The sequence below is a fragment of the Sciurus carolinensis genome, chromosome 12, assembly GCF_902686445.1.
Source record: "Sciurus carolinensis chromosome 12, mSciCar1.2, whole genome shotgun sequence".
Lineage (NCBI taxonomy): Eukaryota > Metazoa > Chordata > Mammalia > Rodentia > Sciuridae > Sciurus > Sciurus carolinensis.
The window spans coordinates 50244590-50263983 of NC_062224.1; the positions used below are offsets into that span (position 1 = coordinate 50244590).

At 45.1% G+C, this 19394-nt stretch overlaps 1 protein-coding gene across 3 annotated transcripts in view; it reads left to right on the forward strand.

The window, feature by feature from the left end:
* The window catches only part of Frmd4a (FERM domain containing 4A), a 420775-nt gene that overhangs the window by 124289 nt on the left and 277092 nt on the right, over positions 1-19394 (forward strand). For 2 of the 3 annotated variants that reach the window (XM_047520299.1, XM_047520298.1), the window contains exon 1: positions 9185-9579. The exons of the other annotated variant lie outside the window; for it this stretch is intronic. In XM_047520299.1, the coding sequence (XP_047376255.1) occupies positions 9487-9579 (93 nt within the window). In that variant the 5' untranslated portion in view covers positions 9185-9486. Of the gene's footprint in view, positions 1-9184; positions 9580-19394 lie in introns of those variants that run through there. 3 annotated transcript variants of the gene reach the window in all.

Genomic DNA, 19394 nt, shown 5'->3' on the forward strand with positions numbered 1-19394 from the left:
GCTTCTTGAAACAGTCCTTGTTGAATCAAATAACCTGATATTTAGACTCAAATGTGTCCTTAGAAAGGGGTGAGTGGCTGCAGCTTTCCCCTCTTCTGTCTCCCTTCTACCGTCAGCGTTCCAGGCACATTCTCCAGGCCATCGGGGTATCTTCTAATTGTCACCCAACTGCTTTCCGTTCTTATCTGGCTCAAAATGCCTATCACATTGCTTCTTCTGTTTACAACTTAGATTTTATTTTTATCAAAATAGCGTGTACATAACCATGTTCATAACAAATGAAAGTTCAAGATTACTCAAGGCTGACAAAGAAATCTCCCAGCTCCAGTCCTTTCCTGGCAATTTCTGAATCCTTCTCCCTAGGACCTCTTCTGACTTTTGCATCTGGTGATTAACTCCAGGTTGCTCAATAATGTTTATCTTGTGACTTCTTAATTATTCAATTTTGTCATTTTATGCTGCCACCCTGAAAGATGAGACTTTAACTCTTACTACACACACACACACACACACACACACACACACACTCCTCTCTTCCCATCTATCATCTTGATATATTGATATTATAGTTTATTATAGTTTAAATAGTTTATATTGATATTATAGTTTATTGTGGCTACCAAAATATTGTTTACAGCTGAGAAATATTGCATATTATGATTTCATATCCTGGATTTTACAACTTCATGTTTTTCCTGGTGTTGATAATTGCCTCGGGTCAGTCTTTGCTTTATGTTCCATGTATTCATCAGTGATTTTTCTCTAAGGTCTTCAGTAGAGTTAAATAACTCTTCTTGGTTTGATAAGTTCAACATGCCTTTGGGAGCACTCCATCTGCTTTTGTCAGTTAGATCGACTCCTTTCTTGGTCTCTTGCTTGACTGTCTTGTAGGGGCTCCTCTTTTCCACTATTCCACAAACTCCCTTTGCATCTCTTCTATAATTGGTTCTCCTTTACTTCTTTCTTTCTTTCTTTTTTTTTTTTTTTTGCTTACCCAACTTCACACCTTGTATTCATTTGAGTAAATAAGTTTACCTTTTTCACAAAGGCAAATAATAATAATAATAATAATAATAATAAAACCAAGAACAACAGCAGCAAACTTTGTGGACTATGATACAATAAGCCCAGAAGCTGTAGTTCACTAGACAAGAACATATTCAGGAAGCTGGACTTCAGTAACAAATAGGTCCTCCTTTTCTTGGAACTCAAGCTCCCTCTTTCTAGGTTTAACATTCTCTTGTTAAGAGTATCTTCTAATCAACTCCTTAGAAAAGATGTGTGAGAAGTAAATTGTGTGATATTGAATGTCCATCCTCACGGTTAACCAGTGTCTTGTCTAGTGGTTGCTTATGTGCCGTTGAAATCAGAGCTACATTTTCAAGATCAAGGTCCTCTTAAGTTACAGGTCAAAATATCCAGGCAACAAAAGCTCAGAATGGTCAGAACTACTCATTTTCATCTCCCCAAATTTGCCCTTCCTCCTGTACCTTTATCTTGACTAATAGGATCATTCTTCCTCTGGTCTCTCAGAATATAAATTAGGGAGGACCAATGTCCTAATTCTGGACTTAATCATTTCTCACTTGGACAACTACAATAACCTTATAAATTCTCTCCTGGCTGCTAATCCTTTGACTCTCCATTCTGCCATTAATCCTTTATCAAACAACTCCTCAGAACTCAAGTTAGAGGGTATCACTTTCTTCCTAAAAGTAACTTTTAATGGCTCCCCTCTGCTCACAGAATGCAATCTAAAAGGTATTATTTCCTAGGATGCAAGTCAGAGTCTGATCTCAAGGTCATTTCTTACTACCCTTGTTCTCACACATGTGACTCCAGTATCTCATGTAATTTCCACAACAGTATTAACTCCCTTATGCTCTAGATGTTTAAAATTTAAATAGAGGGAGTACCTGAATCAGGCAATATTAGAATCCCCTACCCATCCTCACCTACTTCTTCAGAGTTGGCCCTCTGAAGGTCTTCTACCCATTCCAGCCATGAAACTTGTACTGGAGAAACCCTTTGGCATTTGGATTTGCAGAACTGAGAGTGACCTCCAGGGCACACTTGAGATAAACCATCCTCCCACAGTATTAGGCTTTGAGGCACCAGCCTAATAGATTCAAGATGCTTTTGTTCCTTCTTGGGAACTTACAGACCCTGTGGCTTATCCCAGAGGCCCCTAGAAAATGGGCACTTGGAAGTGACACGTTCCTGGGCACAGGAGAGAAAGCAATCTGGTTGCCCAAAAGAGTGCCCTGGAGGGTTTGTGTAAGCCACCATGAACTGTTCTCCCAAGGAAGAAAATTCCATTTGAAGTTCTCCTCCCAGAGGAAGGAAGCACGGAAATTCAAAACAGATTTTAAAATTGATCATTCATCACCCTATGCTTATCTAAGACACCTGGAATTTGAGAGTTAAGCCAGTGAAAATAAAAAAATAATAAAAAAATCAGCCTGCCCTGGCTTTGCTTGGAAGTGTATACTATATATATTCAGCTAATTCTGGGTAGTCAATACCATAGATAAGGACATTATTTATTTTGCCATTCCAGGTGCAATTACACAGTTTACCCTGTGCAAAGTGCACTTCATAAACATGGCAAATCAATGCTAGTTATCAAAATCCATCTTCAACAGACAGCACGTGAAAAAGGGCTTTGCAAAATGATCTCGAAAGTCGGTCTACACAGCCAGCCCCACAGAGGTCAGCTTATTACTTGCTTAATCACACAGGCATCCTGGCAATCTTATTGATTCCTCACACCCTGGACATGACATCACTCCTAATAGCACAAGCGATAAGCCATTACCACCATGCAGAATGGCCATTAGCCTAGGCTGCAGCCATTGATTGTCTGAGTTGGCCTCACGTAGGAAGGGCAAGTGGAGCTCTGACAGGCGCACATCGTATTCAAGGCCAGATGTGAAGGACATTCAAGGGAAGGAAAATAAGTCCGCCTGCAGCTTGCCGGCGAGAACTCTCTGCCTGTTCCCTTTCTGTGGGTGAAGAGTGGAACAATCCTGCCAGCTTGCGGGTGAGCCTTGTGTTTGAATTCCCCATGAAGCAAGGCGTGCTAAAACGGAATATTGACTACTCCTTCACACGGGTCATTAGTATTTCCCACTTGACTTTCTCTGTGGCTTGACCACTGCCAGAAAGATAGAAGGAGACAATGGGAGAACTGATCAGCATGTGTGGTTTCCATGCAGAGCATGCTGCTGCGTCTCTTCCCTGCCCTGCAAGTGTGTGAGGTCTGCTTTCATTTGTGGTGGGATGTTTGTTTTTGAGTTGATGAGGACAGGGGGTCTTTTCCTGGGTGAATTCATTCTCTACCCCCTACCTCTCAAATGAAAACTACAAACAAGGAGTCCAGGAAGAGGTCTCTTTACCATCCAAGTATGTGGCTAAGCCAGATGGCCCTTGAGGACTCCAGATGGATGAAACATGGCGCTTAGTACGGAACATACCTGGAGAGAGAAAGAGCTGAATATGGGGCCAGGAAGGCTGTTGTGGTAACTGAGGCAACAGGAGAGCAGCGTTCAGAATTGAGAGTGGAAGTAAATGATGTGTGCATATGTGCACGGGTGCGCACCCATCACAAATAACTCACAAACAGTCATTCCTTTCTTCTTCTTGGCCAGGGTTTCTATACCTCTCCAAATGCAGACTTGGGTCAGAGACCAGTGGTTTTCCATGGCACCAGTACCTCATCATGAAGAGGAGCTGAGTTGGGGGTACTGGATGGGGTGGCACACACCTGTAGTCCCTGCTACTTGGGAGGCTGAGGCAGGAAGATCACTTGAGTCCAGGAGTTGGAGGCCTGGGAGACAGTGAGACCATCTCTGAAAAAAAGAAAGGAAGGAAGGTGGGAAGGCAAGAGAAGGGAAGGGAAATGAAGGGAAGCTTTATCTGCCCACCCAGGTTAGCTACATCATCTTCCCAAAGTCTGTCCAAAGACTGTAAATAGCACACTAAAACCAAGAAAAACCAAAACAACTCCACACCGACACCCTGGAGACCAGCTCTTGGGATCTGGGTATGCGGGTCTAGTGATGGGAGTGTTGCTTGGTATCTTTGGGTTCCAAGTTTGACCTAAATTCTGGCCACTTTTCAAACAGAAAATTGTGGATGTGGGTGGTGTTTCTGCTGGTACAACTCCAGTCATGGCGTCCATTAACAAGATGTGACAGGAACTGCCTGGGTTGGCTGAGTTAGGAGCAAACGGGATGGCGCTGGAATGTTGAAGAAGTACAGGACCTCCTCCAGACTCCCCCCTTCAACTCCACAGAGTTTTCCAGATTTGTTAAGAATACGTTTTCCTCGTGCATGTCTGGCTTGGTTACACCCTACCTTTATCCTCTTCCTTGTTTGCCCCGACAATACTTAACACCCAAACTTCATTCAGCACTCCAGCATCCCCAGCCTTGGGGTGGTTTGGGGCCTTGGCTGGGGTGGGGAAGGAAGGTGTTTGGGCTCCTTCCCCATGTCCCGTCCCCAGTCCCTCGCCTGCCCCCTGGGTCTCCCTCCACCTCTACTCACTGAGCTGCTTCCTGTGCTCCCTGGGTTGACCATAGGTGGAAGGACAGCTCTGAGCAGGGGCCTTGCTCGCCTGAGCTGCTGTGAGCACCTAAGATGACCCAGGATGACTCTCTCAAGCAGCCCAGATCTGACGCAAGGCATAAGATAGATGCAAATGCCTTTTCCTACCTTCCGTGTGCTGCCTCTCGCTTCCCTTTAAACAGCTCACTGTGTCCCTCCCAGAAGCCCCGGAAGCCCTCTCATAGACAAGAGGCAGGGAGCAGAGTCTCCCACCCCTCCTATCTCTTCCTCCTCCTCCTCTTCTGACAGCCCGAGGGTGAAGCCAACTCGGAGCTCACATCTGGTCCTGGCACATCCCTTTTGCCAGCCCTACTAGCCCTCAGTGGAAGGTGCCAGTAGATGGGGACAGTTGTCACCTATTGTCTTGAGACCTTCCAACACTGAGAAGGAGCCTTTAAATATCTTGCACGATGTTACAAGAAATAATGGCTCCGTCAGAGAGGCTCGGTCAGCTTTGTGCTCTTTCCTTCATGCAAGCAGTACTTCACTTTTTACATAGAAAGGATGGTAAGGCACCTGAAAGATCACAGCTTTCACCTTCCCAGTACTTCCCTCAGCTCGCTGTCCTCTGCCCCTTCCCCTTGGGCTCATGTGACCTCAACTGGGCCTCTGCTCAAGGAGCTCCCTCCCCTGAAATCTCACTATCCTAGGACCCCTTCTTTTAGTCTTCTGCCAAAAGAACTCAGTAAAGCAGTGCAAATAAGCTTTATCAGAGCCAGCCCGTGACAGTTCAGAGGTAAGATAATCATAGCTGTGGACTCTCAGGGGAACTGGAGGATTAGCCCCATCAGTGGTCATTGCCTGCACTAGGAGACCATTGCATAGGCCTCAGGCTCACCTGGGTGGAGGGCTGCATTTCTGTGCGGGTCCAGGGCTCCATCAGGATGCCTGTCCCCCTTGGCGCAGCTTGTAGCATGCTTGTCATTTGCAACTGTACATGCACACCGGCCAGTGCGCACACACCCACGCGTACACTTGGGCCAGGTGGCTCTTCCCCTGTTTACAGCCTGCTACTAACACAAGTGTTGCAAAATGCTTTCTCTCAGATGGGCCATCATCCCCAGTCACCCCTTTCACGCTCTGCTGTTCATGACCTACAATACACATTTGATTTGATGCATCTCGCTTTGGCGTGTTGAACCTATTGATTTTCTTGAAATAGGGCTCTTTTGATTCCTGTGCATTTTCATTACTGAGTTTTAACGTAAATGTTTTCATTGAGACTGGAAGGAAATGTTCAAAATAAACAAACAAAAACTCCCTCCACCTTAAGTGCTGTGCCCCTGGAGGCATCAAAAGCCATAGCTTGCCGGACTGGAAAGTCAAAGTGTGTTTTTCCATCTCCATCTCTGCACAGCTCATTGCCTCCCAGCCCCTGGGCATCTTCCCGTCTCCCCAGTGACCAATAGGCTGTTCCCTGATGCTCAGGGAACCCCATCAGCCACCATCTCAGCAAAGACCTGTTCTCTGAGGATAACTCTCTTTCAAGTGCTTTCCCCTCGCCCTCTGCTGTCTTGGTGGCCCCTGAATTCACCTTTTCCAGTCCGTCATCCCATCCTCCCATCCTCAGTGCCCATCCCATTTATGCTCATGTCCGTCCCTCACCTGCTCCTTGTCCTGCCTACCTAGCTATTTCCACGACTGGCAAGGGAATGGGAGGCAGTAGGAAGGGAGAAGCCCCTGACCCTCCTCCCTGTGGGCTAGGACGATGGCCCCAGCCCTGGCTGCACTCTGCGGGGTGGATGGCCCTGGAGGCTCCATGCTCCCTCACGTGACCCTGGCTCTGGGCTCTGATAACTCAGCTCCCGGATGGGCCCCTCGGGCCTGAGTCCTGCTGACCTCCCTGGCTCCTGTGGGCTTTCAGGGTCCTCTAGCATCAGTGCTCAGCCCAGCACCAAGGGACACGAAAGCAGCAGCTCCAGAGACCCCAGAGCTGCTTGCTCCAACACAAACTCCTGAACTGACATTCTCCCCTCCTCTAAGACAGAGTTTTTCATTTCCCTCTTGAGTCCAACGGGTTGATGGCCTTTCTGGATTTTGAAACTGCTATAAACTGCAAAGGATTCTATGACAGGTGAGTATTAAGTGGATGAAGTTGGACCCTGAAATCATACAAATTGACTCTTAGCTGTGACATATTTAGCTGTGGTGCTAGAATAAGCCCCAGTTTCTTTACCTGTAAAATAAGGATATTGAAATTCATTTTTTTTTTCATTGAGATTTCTTTGGCAACCTCCCATTCCATTGTCTGGCAATCACTGGGTCAATGAACATTCATTCCCTCACTTTCCCTAAAGTGGTCACATCATCCGAGGTATGAGTGCCTGTCCCCTCCTAACAAACGTATTTATGTTCTAACCATGAAAATAAATACCAGACATAAAATACTTTAGATTCAATAATTAATTTTAAATGTGTGAATCTTGAAACTTCATAGTAAGATAATCAAAAAGATATTTGTGAAAAAGTTGAAGGACTTTTGAGAGTTTTCAATTCACTCGAAGGAGGCAGACACCTACTCTACAGGGATTGGCAGTGGGGTTTGTGAGTGGGGAGGAGGCCCTAGCACTGATATGAAAAGTGATCCTGCTCCAGCCCCCAGCCCCCCCGGGAAGGGGTGGAATGTGTGGGACTCAAATGTGTGGGAGTCTGGCCCAGGGTTATTTTTGTTTCCATTAACATTCTCTTCTATATGTATTTTAACCTTAATCAAATGCATGTGTTTTTGTTTTATTTGCACTTAGTTCATCAAAGTGTCCCTTATGGTCTGAACTATGCCATGAAGCCATAAGCTCTTTGTGAAACACTCATTAATACCCCTGGGAAACAGGAAGTTGCATTTAGTCAAATATAAATAAACCCAGCTCTCAGGGGCTTTGCCCTGGCCCGGGTCAGAGAAGAGGCAGTGACTACTCAGTGGATCTCCATCCACTGCCTGCTCTCAGGCTGAGCCGGAAGGGTGCAATCCCATGGCTCTCCACAGATAAGTGTTTTGAAAATGTGTCCATCCTTTGTTCAAAACTGTGACACAGTTAAGTGCAGTTTTAGAAAGGAAAGAGGTCCTATTGATTTAGCTACATAATTGGGTATTGTTCCAGAATTACTCCGGCACCCCCCCCCCCAACACTTTGAAACCAGGAGGTGCTGCAGGAAGCAAGAAAGGGGGCGGGGGAGAGATGTAACCTACACCGCCTCACCAAAGACACTGGGCCAGCCGCGGTGAGGGGCGCTGCGTCCTCGCCGTCCTGCCCTGCTCCCAGCCCCTCGCCAACTCTCCAGCTGCACATCTGGAACCAATTATGAACAAAGCCCGATTGTTGTATATTTGGAATTTCCCACATCAACTTGATGCTTTCTTTAACTGCCTCTTAATGTGTGTCTGCGTGGGACAGCCGTGCCCACGGCTCCAGCCCCCCAGCTCGGCCCCAGCAACGGCTCCGCGGAGCATCTTTCTCCTGATTCATTTTCTAGTAGCGCAGGACTCCACTTCTTCCCTTCGCACCCCTCCTCCGTTTCCTATTAGATTTGTTTGAATAAACAGAACTTTCTTTTCCATCCTTTTCAATAAACTAAGTGCGGGTCTGTGGAGAGTAAATAAAGGCTGGTTCCCAAAGCAGAGGAGTAATAGGAGACTGGCCAAATGGCATGGGATTACTACAGAGGAAGTGGCCATTCCCTCCCCAACCCCAGCAGCGAAGTGCGGAGGATACGCTGGAAAGGAGAAAAGCCCACATACCTCCAATCCTAGAAGCCCTTGCCTGGTTTTTCTCTACAGTAATTTTCTCTGCTGTGGGAATAAGCACATGCAGGGAACCATAGTGACAAGAGAGGCCAGGTAGCAGTGTCTAAGCTACAAATATTACAGAAAATTTAGAAATTGGGTCTATTTATACCATTTGTCTGAGAAAAGCATCCAATGTGTGATAACATCATGAACAGAAAAGAATCAGCAAGTGTGATGGATGAATCTGAGCTTCGACAGCCCTGTAAAATCAAACATGACTTTGTCCTGTCTACTGGCACACATAAAAATACACATTCTAAAACACAAACGTTCACACCAGGAGAGGCAAATGCAAGCCTGTTCTATCTGGTTGGATTCATCCAAACCACGTGATGCAAACATTTTTTCCTTCTTTCCCCCACACTTGGTGGACTGCATTCACCTAATTAATTATATGCATTCATTATTTTCTATGCGCCAGAAAGCAGGAAGAAAAAAGCAGATATACATGTCTGACGCTCAGTTTCTTAAAGATCATTTATGATGATTGCAAAGAGACTCCCCATCAGTCCCCAATGTGATGTCGCCAGTCTTCAAATATTTTTCCTGCAAGAGAGTGAAATCAGAATGTAGGATTTCACATTAATCTCTGCTCCAGATGGGGATATTCCAAATAGTCCTTTTAAGATGAGCATGTGACCTACTGTACAGCCCAGGGGCTTGTGAGTCACGTGATGGAATGAATAATACGTCTGATAGAGCTTTGATTAGACAGCTGACCTGGTTACCATCTGCAGCTCCAAGAAGCAAAGTTGACATTTCTGGATCACTCTCCCCAGAAGCACACTTGCCCACTCCTGGGACAGCGGTCTCACCGAGCCAGCACACAGAGACTGCCCGAAGGAAGCTGGAGGTGCTGCTTCATGCAAGCTGAAGTTACAGGACTTGGACTGTTTTCCTTTTCCCATCCCCCCACCTTCGACAAACCACATCTTGACTCATATGGTCGAAAGAAAAAAACTCTTTCAGTTATTTGATATTTGGGAAACTTCCAGGAGATCATAACTGAGTTTTGAGCAAGCCTCCATCTCTGCCTTTGCTGGGAAGGAACACACACACACACACACACACACACACACAGCTAGCTGTACACCATGGTGGTTCAGGCTGCAGTAGCTCCAAATAGATCTCAAAGACTTTTACTGAAAATACCTTATGGATCTCTGAGAAGACGCAGCGTGGAGAGGGTAAGCTACGTGGCGAGCCATTTGTTTCTCACTGAGCAATTGCTCCACAGAAAGCGAGCTGTTGGTTTTCATTGTGCACCGCGTTGCTTCTGTGTAAATATTTTCCTGAGTAATTCGAGTCCCTGGGACTGGGCATAGAATGCTATGTCGCGTGTAATGTATTTTTCCAAACAGATACTGATGAGAAATCTGAAAAAGGAACTTTTGTCAGCAGTGGGTGTGGGGGCTCTTAGGGATACAATATAAGGGGGAAGTTTGGGGTGGGGACTGCCCCCTGAATCCAGTGTGAAGGCAGGAGAGCTTGTGAGAAATCCGGCTGCAAATCTGATTTCTTCTGCTTCCTGAAATGTACTTAGGAGAGTAGCCGGGCGGCACATTTCCTCTGCTGGGTGACAGTGTCTCGGAAGGAGGTGATGGAAGCAGGGGAGCTCTGGAGGTTTGACTTACCCAGCCCGTTGACCAAACGCACCCTGTCGTTGTCATCCTGGTTGTTGTTGTTCTTTCAAATGTCTCGCTATCATTTTGGGTTCATTTTTTGGTAATATTATGGACTTTGACTTCATTGCCCTGTTAATTTCCTGAAAGCACGTAACTTACTTTATGGTGACCCTGGCAGAGAAGATCCTGTAAAGCAGGAGTGAGGGTTAGTCCTTCTTTGGGTCAGGAATGCAGCTGATGCAGAGCTGGCCGTTCAGGGACAGTGCAGCACTCACACAGAGAGGAGGGTGGCTGCGTCTCAGAAGCCCCAAAGCCCCTGCGTGAATGGCGGCAAGCCCTCTGTGAGTTGCCGGTGTCTACACAGACAACCTAGGCTGAGGTGCAGTGAGGACTAATAAAGCAAGCACAGAAAAGTGAGGGAGGTAAGGAACCTGCCACGGCTCATAAAGCGGACAGACTTTAAGTGACTTTTTCTGGCTGGTACACTTCCTACTCAGGGATTTTTCAATTTTAAGAAAACCTAATTGAAGGTTTAAACATATGAGGAGCTGTCTAGAATACACAGACAAGACAAGGTTGATTTCCGGACTCTGATGAGTCACATTTTTTTCTGCCATTTGAATTAAAAAAAAAAAAAATCTTCCTATTCTTGTTATAGGTAGGTCTTTATCTTGAGATCTTGAGAAATACTTCTGTGCTCAATATCAGGATCACCAGTGAATGTGTATTAAATGCTTACTGTGTGCCCCCTCGTATTGCTTTGAGCATAGGAACATGGGTGATTAGCCACATTTACACATTTATTTTTTGGATGTGATTTTAGGTTCTGATGAGAACTCTTTGGCCTGCGGGTAACTCAATATATGTAATATGTTCTATTCTTAAGATATTTGTTCGCCAGTCCTCGGTGGGAACAGGGATTGTGTGCCTCATGGCCATGTGGAGCAGACAGGCAGGGGCAGCAGCTGATACTAACTGTTTACCAATTAAGTCACAGACAGCACAGGAACCTGGTGTCACAGGTGTCACAGTCTGTCCCTGGACGTGTGTTACACACAGCATTGCATTCAAAACACGCAGAACTGTTTTCTGCCCTCGAGCAGAGGCCCTGGTTACTCAGGTCTTAGAAGTCAGGTCTGAGAGCTCTGGGCCCCGCAGAGCATCTGTAGAGCCCTGGACATCCCCCAAGGGCCTGCCACCTCACCACCCCCACACCGCCCCACCGTGACACAGGTGAATTGATTGGAATACATGATGACCTGTCAAGTTCAATTGGACATCTTATACTGTGGGTGATTCTGTGACACTTTCCAGAATCAGAGTCATATATTTATATAAAGGAAGGGCAGGGAAGGTGAGAAATGGCCTCTGCTGTCAGGGAAGACCCTAAGGATCTGCACTATCTCCCTGGGACTCCCTGAGTTAAAAGCAGCAGCAGCTTTCTGAGTTACATCAGCAGCCTCACAGTGACAGATGTCGGAGTCGGAGTTGGCTTCTGTTGTCTCATGATGTCTGGGGATACGAAGGTCTGGTGTTTCTAGAATGGCACTTCACATCCCATACCTCACTTTACCATCATGAATGGCTAATGAACCAGAGAGCAAGGGCTCTTCCTTTTGTCCTGTATGAACAGGAATCCAAGGCATGGACAGCATTCATCTTCTGTCCAGGGACATTTAGTCAACAACAGGGTGCCACCAAATCCAGGCACCTGGCCATGCCCATCCAAGCCAGAGGGCCCTAAGTACTTCACTACCTTTGCTCTCTGGAGCCTGCGTGACAGGCAGCCTGGCCCCAAGCTGAGGGTTACCACCAACCTCTTGCCACATGAAAGGGCATGTAGAAGACATACCAAAGTCAGAGAACCTTACCAGGAGAACAGCATGGTTCCTATGGCATCCATGTGCCACTGACACTTAAGGGTGTCCAGGACCCAACGATTGCTTCCTGTTTTCCAACTGCTCAGAAGTTGTGTTCAAATAAAGAAATGGACACTTTTTAACAGTGCCACTTAAGGCACCTCAAATCCCGATTCCAGAAACTCACTAGCCCTGAGACACCCAGCTTAGTTCTTGCTCATATTTTTTCCACAGACTATCATGAGCTCATCCCTGTGCTAACTGGACAGGGTGGAGAAAAAGAAGAGAAATAGAAGATACTACATTTGGTCAGATAGGAAGGACCAAGCATGCAAAGTTGAAATGAAATAATTTTAAGTCAATATTATATAGGTTAGAATAAAGTAATCCAGATAATCCAGGTGCAACAGAAAACAGCAAGGTGTGGCAGAAGGACCAGGTTTGAACCACACTGTCCCAGGAAACTGCAGCCTTACTGAGTACTAGTTATGTGACCTTGACCAAGTGTCAGACTTTCTCAGCTTTGGTTTATTCACCTGCCTGTTACACCTTAAGGGTGGTTGTTAAGGATTAGTAGTAATATGAAGAACCTAATAATACCAGGAATCAGAATACAACCAGTAAGGTCAAGCATATTTTTAAGGTGCCCATCTTCATATGGGAGAGGTGTATTTTTAATAACCGATGGCCTTTGGCACACCACACTGTCATCTACAGAGGTCCTGATACAGCCAAGACAAGGCGTACTCTGTGGAGACAACTTCTTTTGGACTTCCAATTTTATATAAGGTGGTCATTGCACAACCATGCCGACAACCTACCAGAGACTTCTTTTTGCATATTCCTTCCAAAGCAGGTGTCTTTATTCCAGAGGCCAAGGCAACATGAACTTCATGGAAATTTCTAATAAATGTAAGAACAGAAGATGTAAATGAGTTAAGGAAAGAGAAGATATGTACTTTCTTTCTGGGAGTTTGTGTGTTGGAGATTACCTTCATAGGGTATCAAGACATAAGAATTAGTGAGCAAATTTGTATGCACCTCTCAAGGTTTTATTTTGTGATTTTAAATCGAGGTGGAATCTGCTGGGATGCCGTCGGTATCCTCTGCTCTGGTTTGTGCACAGGAAACTGAGAAATGTGTATTTCTCCGCACCTGAGATGCTGCCCTGTGCAAGTTCTGAACTGTTCGAGCAAGGACTGACCACTTCAGTTTGCACCCACTGGTTTCCCAGCTGTAAGAGCTCTTGAAATGAGCACACAATTTCCTGCATTTATTAAGGACATTCATCTCCTCATCAATTTATCCTAACACCCAGACCCACAGGTCCTAGGGTGGATGGGGCATCTCCACTCACTTGATGATATCTATCCCTCCAATTCCAACATGTCCCGAATGGATTTCATCATCTGCCCTGCCCCACTCCCATCCTGCCCCTCCTCCAACCCCAGCATTACTCGTTAATTATGCATTACTCAGCAACCAGGAAGCCCTCTGCGAAATACAGTCAGTACCTACATTGTCATGCGAACATCACCGAGTATACTTACACAAACCTCGATAGGACAGCCTACTACACAACTTGGCCTACTATGCACCATATACACAGCACAGTCTATTGTTCCTGGGGCCATGAAGAACAAAATAGTGCCAGATTAAATCAACCACCAGAAAAAATAACACAACCAAGAGAAGCGGTAAACGTGAGAGGTGAGGCTGACATTGCGGTAACAGGACATACTGTTTCACAGTTCGCTATTATTTTTAGTAAGGAGGAATATGTTCTAAAATGACAAAAAAAAAAGTATAGTGAATACACAAGCCAGGAACAGTCATTTACGACACTCTCAAGTATGATGCACTGTACGTAGCTGCACGCGCTAGATGACTGGTGGTGTGGCAGGTTTGTGTGTACCTGCGTGGAGCAGACCCAAGAGCGGCACGGGACGCCTTAGTGTTGTGTGGCTGCATCGCCAGCAAGAGGAACTTTTCGACTCCATTGTGATCTTATAAGGCTGGGTATACAGTCTGTTGTTGACAGATACATTATGAGGCACATGACTATACCCAAGGTAGAACACAGGCCTCTTCGCCCTGTCCCTTTCCACTGTCTCCTGCACTGTCACCACAAGCTGTCATTTCCCTCTCGCTCTTGCGGCTCCTCCCCATTCCCAGGGTCAGATCGTCATCATCTTTTACCTGCCCATGACCTTCTCACGGTGGCCCAACTTGTACCTCTCAGTCCACCTTTTGTGCTACAGTCACTGCGGCCTTTCTAAAAACAAGTGTGCATACCACTTGTCTACTTAAAGCCTTCAGAGATTCTCTGCCCAGGCATAAGGACAAACGCATGAATGAAACCACACAGCCCTTCATAGTGAGGACCCTGAGAACCTCCCCAGCTCACCTCTTCCCAAGCTTCACCCTGGGTGTGCTGTACTTCAACTACACAGGAACATGCTTCCAAACTACTATGCTCTCTCTTGCCTCGGGGCCTTTGCACCTGCTTTCCTCTGCCTGACCCCGGAAGTTCCACCCTCCACCCCCTTAACTACCTGTTTGCATCCTTTATAGTAAAGGTACTATCCAGTGAGAAGGTCTTCCAGGCACCCCTTCCCTCCCCGAGTCTGAACAAGTTCTCTTCCTGAGTTTCTCTCACAGTACGGTTCTTTATTGGAACTGGAAGTTTACACTCTGTTAACTCTCCATACATTGATGAGACCCTCGGGGGCAAGGAGTAGCTCTTAGCCCCTGGTTCATAACAGGAGTGCAACAGATACGCAATGGTGATGAGAATGAACGAGATTAGGAAGTTCTTGTTTCATGAACTTCCCTCAGTGAGAGAACTTGGGAAGAGGATCAAAATTAAGGCATAAACAGGAACAACCTCGATTCCCAAGCTAATTGACTGCGAGCCCCATCATCTCTGGTGGAAAATGTATTCACTCTTCCATGTTAACACAAACTAAGAAGAAGAATGTCCCTGTCTTATGTATTCTGAACTCTTAAGAGTGCAGCATACATCTCTAAGTGGAACAAATTGTGACTAACCAACCAGATTCAAATTATATGTCTCTTTACAAAGTAGCGTAAATTTGACAGTTTTTTTTTTTTTTTGAGAAAAAAAAATGAAACAAGAAAGCATTCTCTTTTACCATAATTATTCAAATATTTTAGGTGAAAAGGGTCTTTTTTTTGTCTTGGAAAGACTGAAATGGCGTGATATTTCTGGAGCAGTATTTTTAACACAGCATAAATTAAACCTCTCTGCACCCACATCATTCATTAATGGGTGTGTTATTCCAGGTTGATGTATTGCCAGTCTATTATTTTGCAAACCATTACATTATCACAGCTGCTAAGCTGCATAACTTAAGAATTCAGAATACAAGAGCGTCTCTATAGTCGGGTGTGTGTGGTGCTTACATTCTGAATGTATTCATGCAGGGAAGTGTGAGACGTTACCAAAAACACATACAGCAGACGGCTTTTAGTGGATATTTATTACCATTGAAAGCAGACAGCCAAGAACTGTTCAGACAGATCAGTGCATTCACACATATTATTATCCACCCCCCTCATCCTGCATACAGTTTTGTTCCTTCTATAAATATACGCCTCTCTGGAGAACAAGAACATGGACTTGCAGGGGTTCTAATTCTCTGGTTCACAGAATGCACTGAAGGTCATTTTCCCCATGTTGGTTATTCCCAAGCAATTTTAAGCGACCTAAACTTGGTCGACCAAAATTAATTTTATTTCTTACAGCCAGCATATGTCACGTTAAACCCATGACTCTTCATCTTGGGCAGAATGAGATTGCTTGTTGGCTCAGGGTTGGGAATAAAAAGCAATCCGTACCAATTTCATTCAGGAGTTTTCATTCCTCAAATTGGTATAGGAAGCAGGATTGAAAACCTTTGTTCAGATGGTCAGGACTCCCAAGAGCTTCAGCATCCTGATCCAAGAGGTGACTGCTGAGCTGAGCATGAAACTGGACAGTGGTTCCCTCTGCAGACCACTTGTCCTTGTCTTTCCTCCTTCTCATGACTCCGATAACGTCCTGAGTCAATGCCAGGACTCACCCAGAGTGGCCCTTCTCCTCCTTGCTTTGCTTTGGAAAGACCCAAGAAGCTTTGAAAACTCCCAGTGCCCAGGCTGCACCCCAGACCAGACATAGATCAAAATGTCTGGTATCAGTATTGAAATCCCCAGGTGGTTCCCCTGAGAAAACAGCATTAAGAACAACTCCCCCAAGGTAATGTGATAAATTATTCGGGCAACATGCCGGCTTAAGGAAATTAGCTAGTTCTTGTATTTCCTGGTGTCTTCACATGAAAGAAGAAGAAATTAGAAGATGGTGTTGAATTTTTTTTTTTTTTTTTTTTTTTTTTTTTTTTTTTTGGTCAGAAGTGTCAATCTCAATAACAGAAAAACAAATATTTACATTCCTTGGGAGCTGGGTTCATGTTCCTGGGACATCCTATTTGGTGCCCTGCACACTGAGGCCACTCTCAGGATAGGTGCATGCAGTCTTCTGAAATCATAGAGCCTCACACACAGGACTTCCTTCCAGGCTATTTAAGATCAGAAACACCCAGTCCAACTACTCCTGCATGCTGCTTTTCTCCAGTGAAGCTTGGACTCAGACCCTTCCAGTGTATTTCAATCCTCCATACTGTAGACATATTCAAAAAGTCAATCATGTGTTCTTAGGGCACTTCTTATAAGTGTTTTAAAAACAGATCTCTTACCAATCACTATAGCAAAGTGAATATTCTCCACCTATGTAACATAAAAGTTTCTTTGATGAAATGGTTGAAAAAAAATCCACTTTATTTTGTATTGATTCATTAATAAACCTTTGAGAAGAATAGTATCTTGTATACATAAAACAATATGAAACAAAATATGCCATTGGATCTTTGCTCTCTGATCTGGGAGTGAAAGAACCACATCTCTGGGTTGATTCTTATTTATTTATTTATTTATTCCATTACTATTACTCAATAAATAATTGCTTCAAAGGACTGGTCAGTTTTTCTACAAGGTCCCAAAGTCCAGATCAGTGCCTGGCACATAGATAGGATAAACGAATGACTATTGAATAGATGAATAAAAAGAATGCCTTCCTGACCATAAAGTCAATGCTTTCATAAAACAAAAGTGTCTTCCAAGAAATAGGATTGCAGTGTGCCTGCCTTTCCTAGGCAGATGAACACTCATTTCATCATCAATCCTAACAAAGTGACTTATTTTAGAATGGTAACTCTTCATAGTAGAGACTTTAGTCATAAAAAAAGAAAACCCTCTTGAAATCTGACTACACAATTAATACCTTTGGGTCCGTGGATACTCTTTTTCTCTTTCAATCAGAACTTGGTTGTGGGTACTTAGAGATGGGTTGTAAATAAACCTCTAATCATTCTCCTATGTTGCTTTCTGACTTTTCTCAGTAATGTCAAGGTCACATTTCCACATGGACAGATTGCTTCCAAATGGTCCCTCCAGTCTTTCTATGGGAGCATTAATGAGGGAAGCCAGAAACGTCTTAGAAGTTTATTGATCCCAGAAATGTTGTCCCAGTCCAACCAAACAACGGCAACCTCAGAATACAGACATCCATAGGAATATAATAGCTAGGGCCCAACACTGTCTTTATTAATTCTACAGATTCTTATTTAATACCTATTACCTGCCAGAAAGTGCTCTAGGCCCACAAGCTATTTAACAAATTCTCTGCTTTCATGAATAGATGTGTTAGGTGGCATTAAGGTCTCTAATGGAAAGTAAAGTCTAGGGCTGGGGAGATAGCTCAATTGGTAGAGTGCTTACCTTGCAAGCACAAGGCCCTGGGTTCAATCCCCAGCACCGCAAAAAAAAAAAGAAAGTAAAGTCTAGCAAGGAGTGAGTGGAGATGGAATGCCTTTTTATACAAGCTGGTTCTCTGTTGAGATGACTTCCAAGGAGAGACATGCAGGGAGCAAGCCGTGCATCACATCAGAAGAGAACATCTGGGGCAGAGGAAGCAGGTGTGAGGCAAGAGAGCTCTTGATGAACCTGAGGAACAGCAAGGGGGAGCTGGAGCTGGAGAAGGAAAGGATGGGGAGTGGAAGGGGCAGAGAGGTACTTGCAGCCCAGCTGACACAGGGTTATGTTCGCCATGATAAGGAACTTTGGGTTTTACTGGGAGAGAGATATGAAAAGATCAGTGGGGATTTGCGGGGGAAGGACGACAATAGCTGATACTTGGCTACTTTGTTGACAAAGGAACAAGGGTAGAAGTGGTGTGACCCATTAGGTCATTAGTGCAATAATCTCAGTGAGCAAAGATAATGGATTAGACCAGATGATACCCTGGAAGTGACTAGACGTGAATGAATTCTGGATTTTTCTAGAAGGAAGGGCAGGCAGGATTTGCTGATGGATTGGGTGTGGAGGGAGAGGGGAGACAGGAGTCAGGAGTGGCTCTGGAGCTGCTGCAGACACTTACCAGGAGGGGAGCTGCTGTGAGAAGAGCCATCTGTGGTGGTGACGGGGGGTGGGGTTGTTTAAGAGTTCTTTTTCAGATGCATTAAACTTGAGAAGATGAGTAAAAAGTCAAATGGAAGATATTTAGTTGGATGTGCTACTACTGAAACACAAGTTCTGCCATTAGGTGCAAGGTCTGACCTGGAGACAGTGTGAACGTTATCAGGGTGGCCAGAGCTGGCCTGTAGTATGATGTGCGTCTCTTCCCAGCACAACATGCTGGTGACACATGGTGACTTGAAATGGGCCATGGAGGGAGAATTTACATCATGGAAGTTCACCAACTACAAATTAGGACTCTTTTCCCCCTCAAGAGTCAAGGGTTAAGCCTGTACCAGTGCATTCCTGGAGATGGTTTAAAGCCACAAGACTAGGTGATTGTGGCCTGGGAGTTGTGTGTGCATGGATGTGTCAGGGGACTTGGAGCCCAGTCCACTCCAAAGCATAAAGGCCAGGCCCATGAGGAGGAACCAGCAAAGAAGACTAGCAAGGAGTGGCCAGTGAGGGGCGGGGGGAGAATTGAAGAGAAAGTTCCAGGAGGGGATGGTGGATTTTTGAATGATGCTGACAGTTAAGTAAGGCAAGGACAAAGGAATCGCCTGATTACAGGGTTAACAAAAAGACTACACAGCTGACATACATCAGTATCACCTGGGTGTTTCTAACCACACAGATTATGGCTTCCATCCCAGATGTACTGAGTCTTATTCTCAAAAGCACATGACATAGACCAAAGTTTAAGAAGCAGTACGTTAATAGATGGTTTTCTGGAAATAGGCACCAGTGGGGTACAGAAAAGAGCACAGAATAGAAAAGGGAAATATTGCAGACAGAAAAAGTGACATGCTCTCAGGACAAGTTTTATCTATCCTGATGTCAGTTCTGGACAGGGCAGTTGGAGACCATGGTTGGGAGAAGACTGTGACAACAAGGCAGCAGTGACTCTTCCTCCCTCCAGCACCATGGAAACCAGGGCTCCTATTTTAA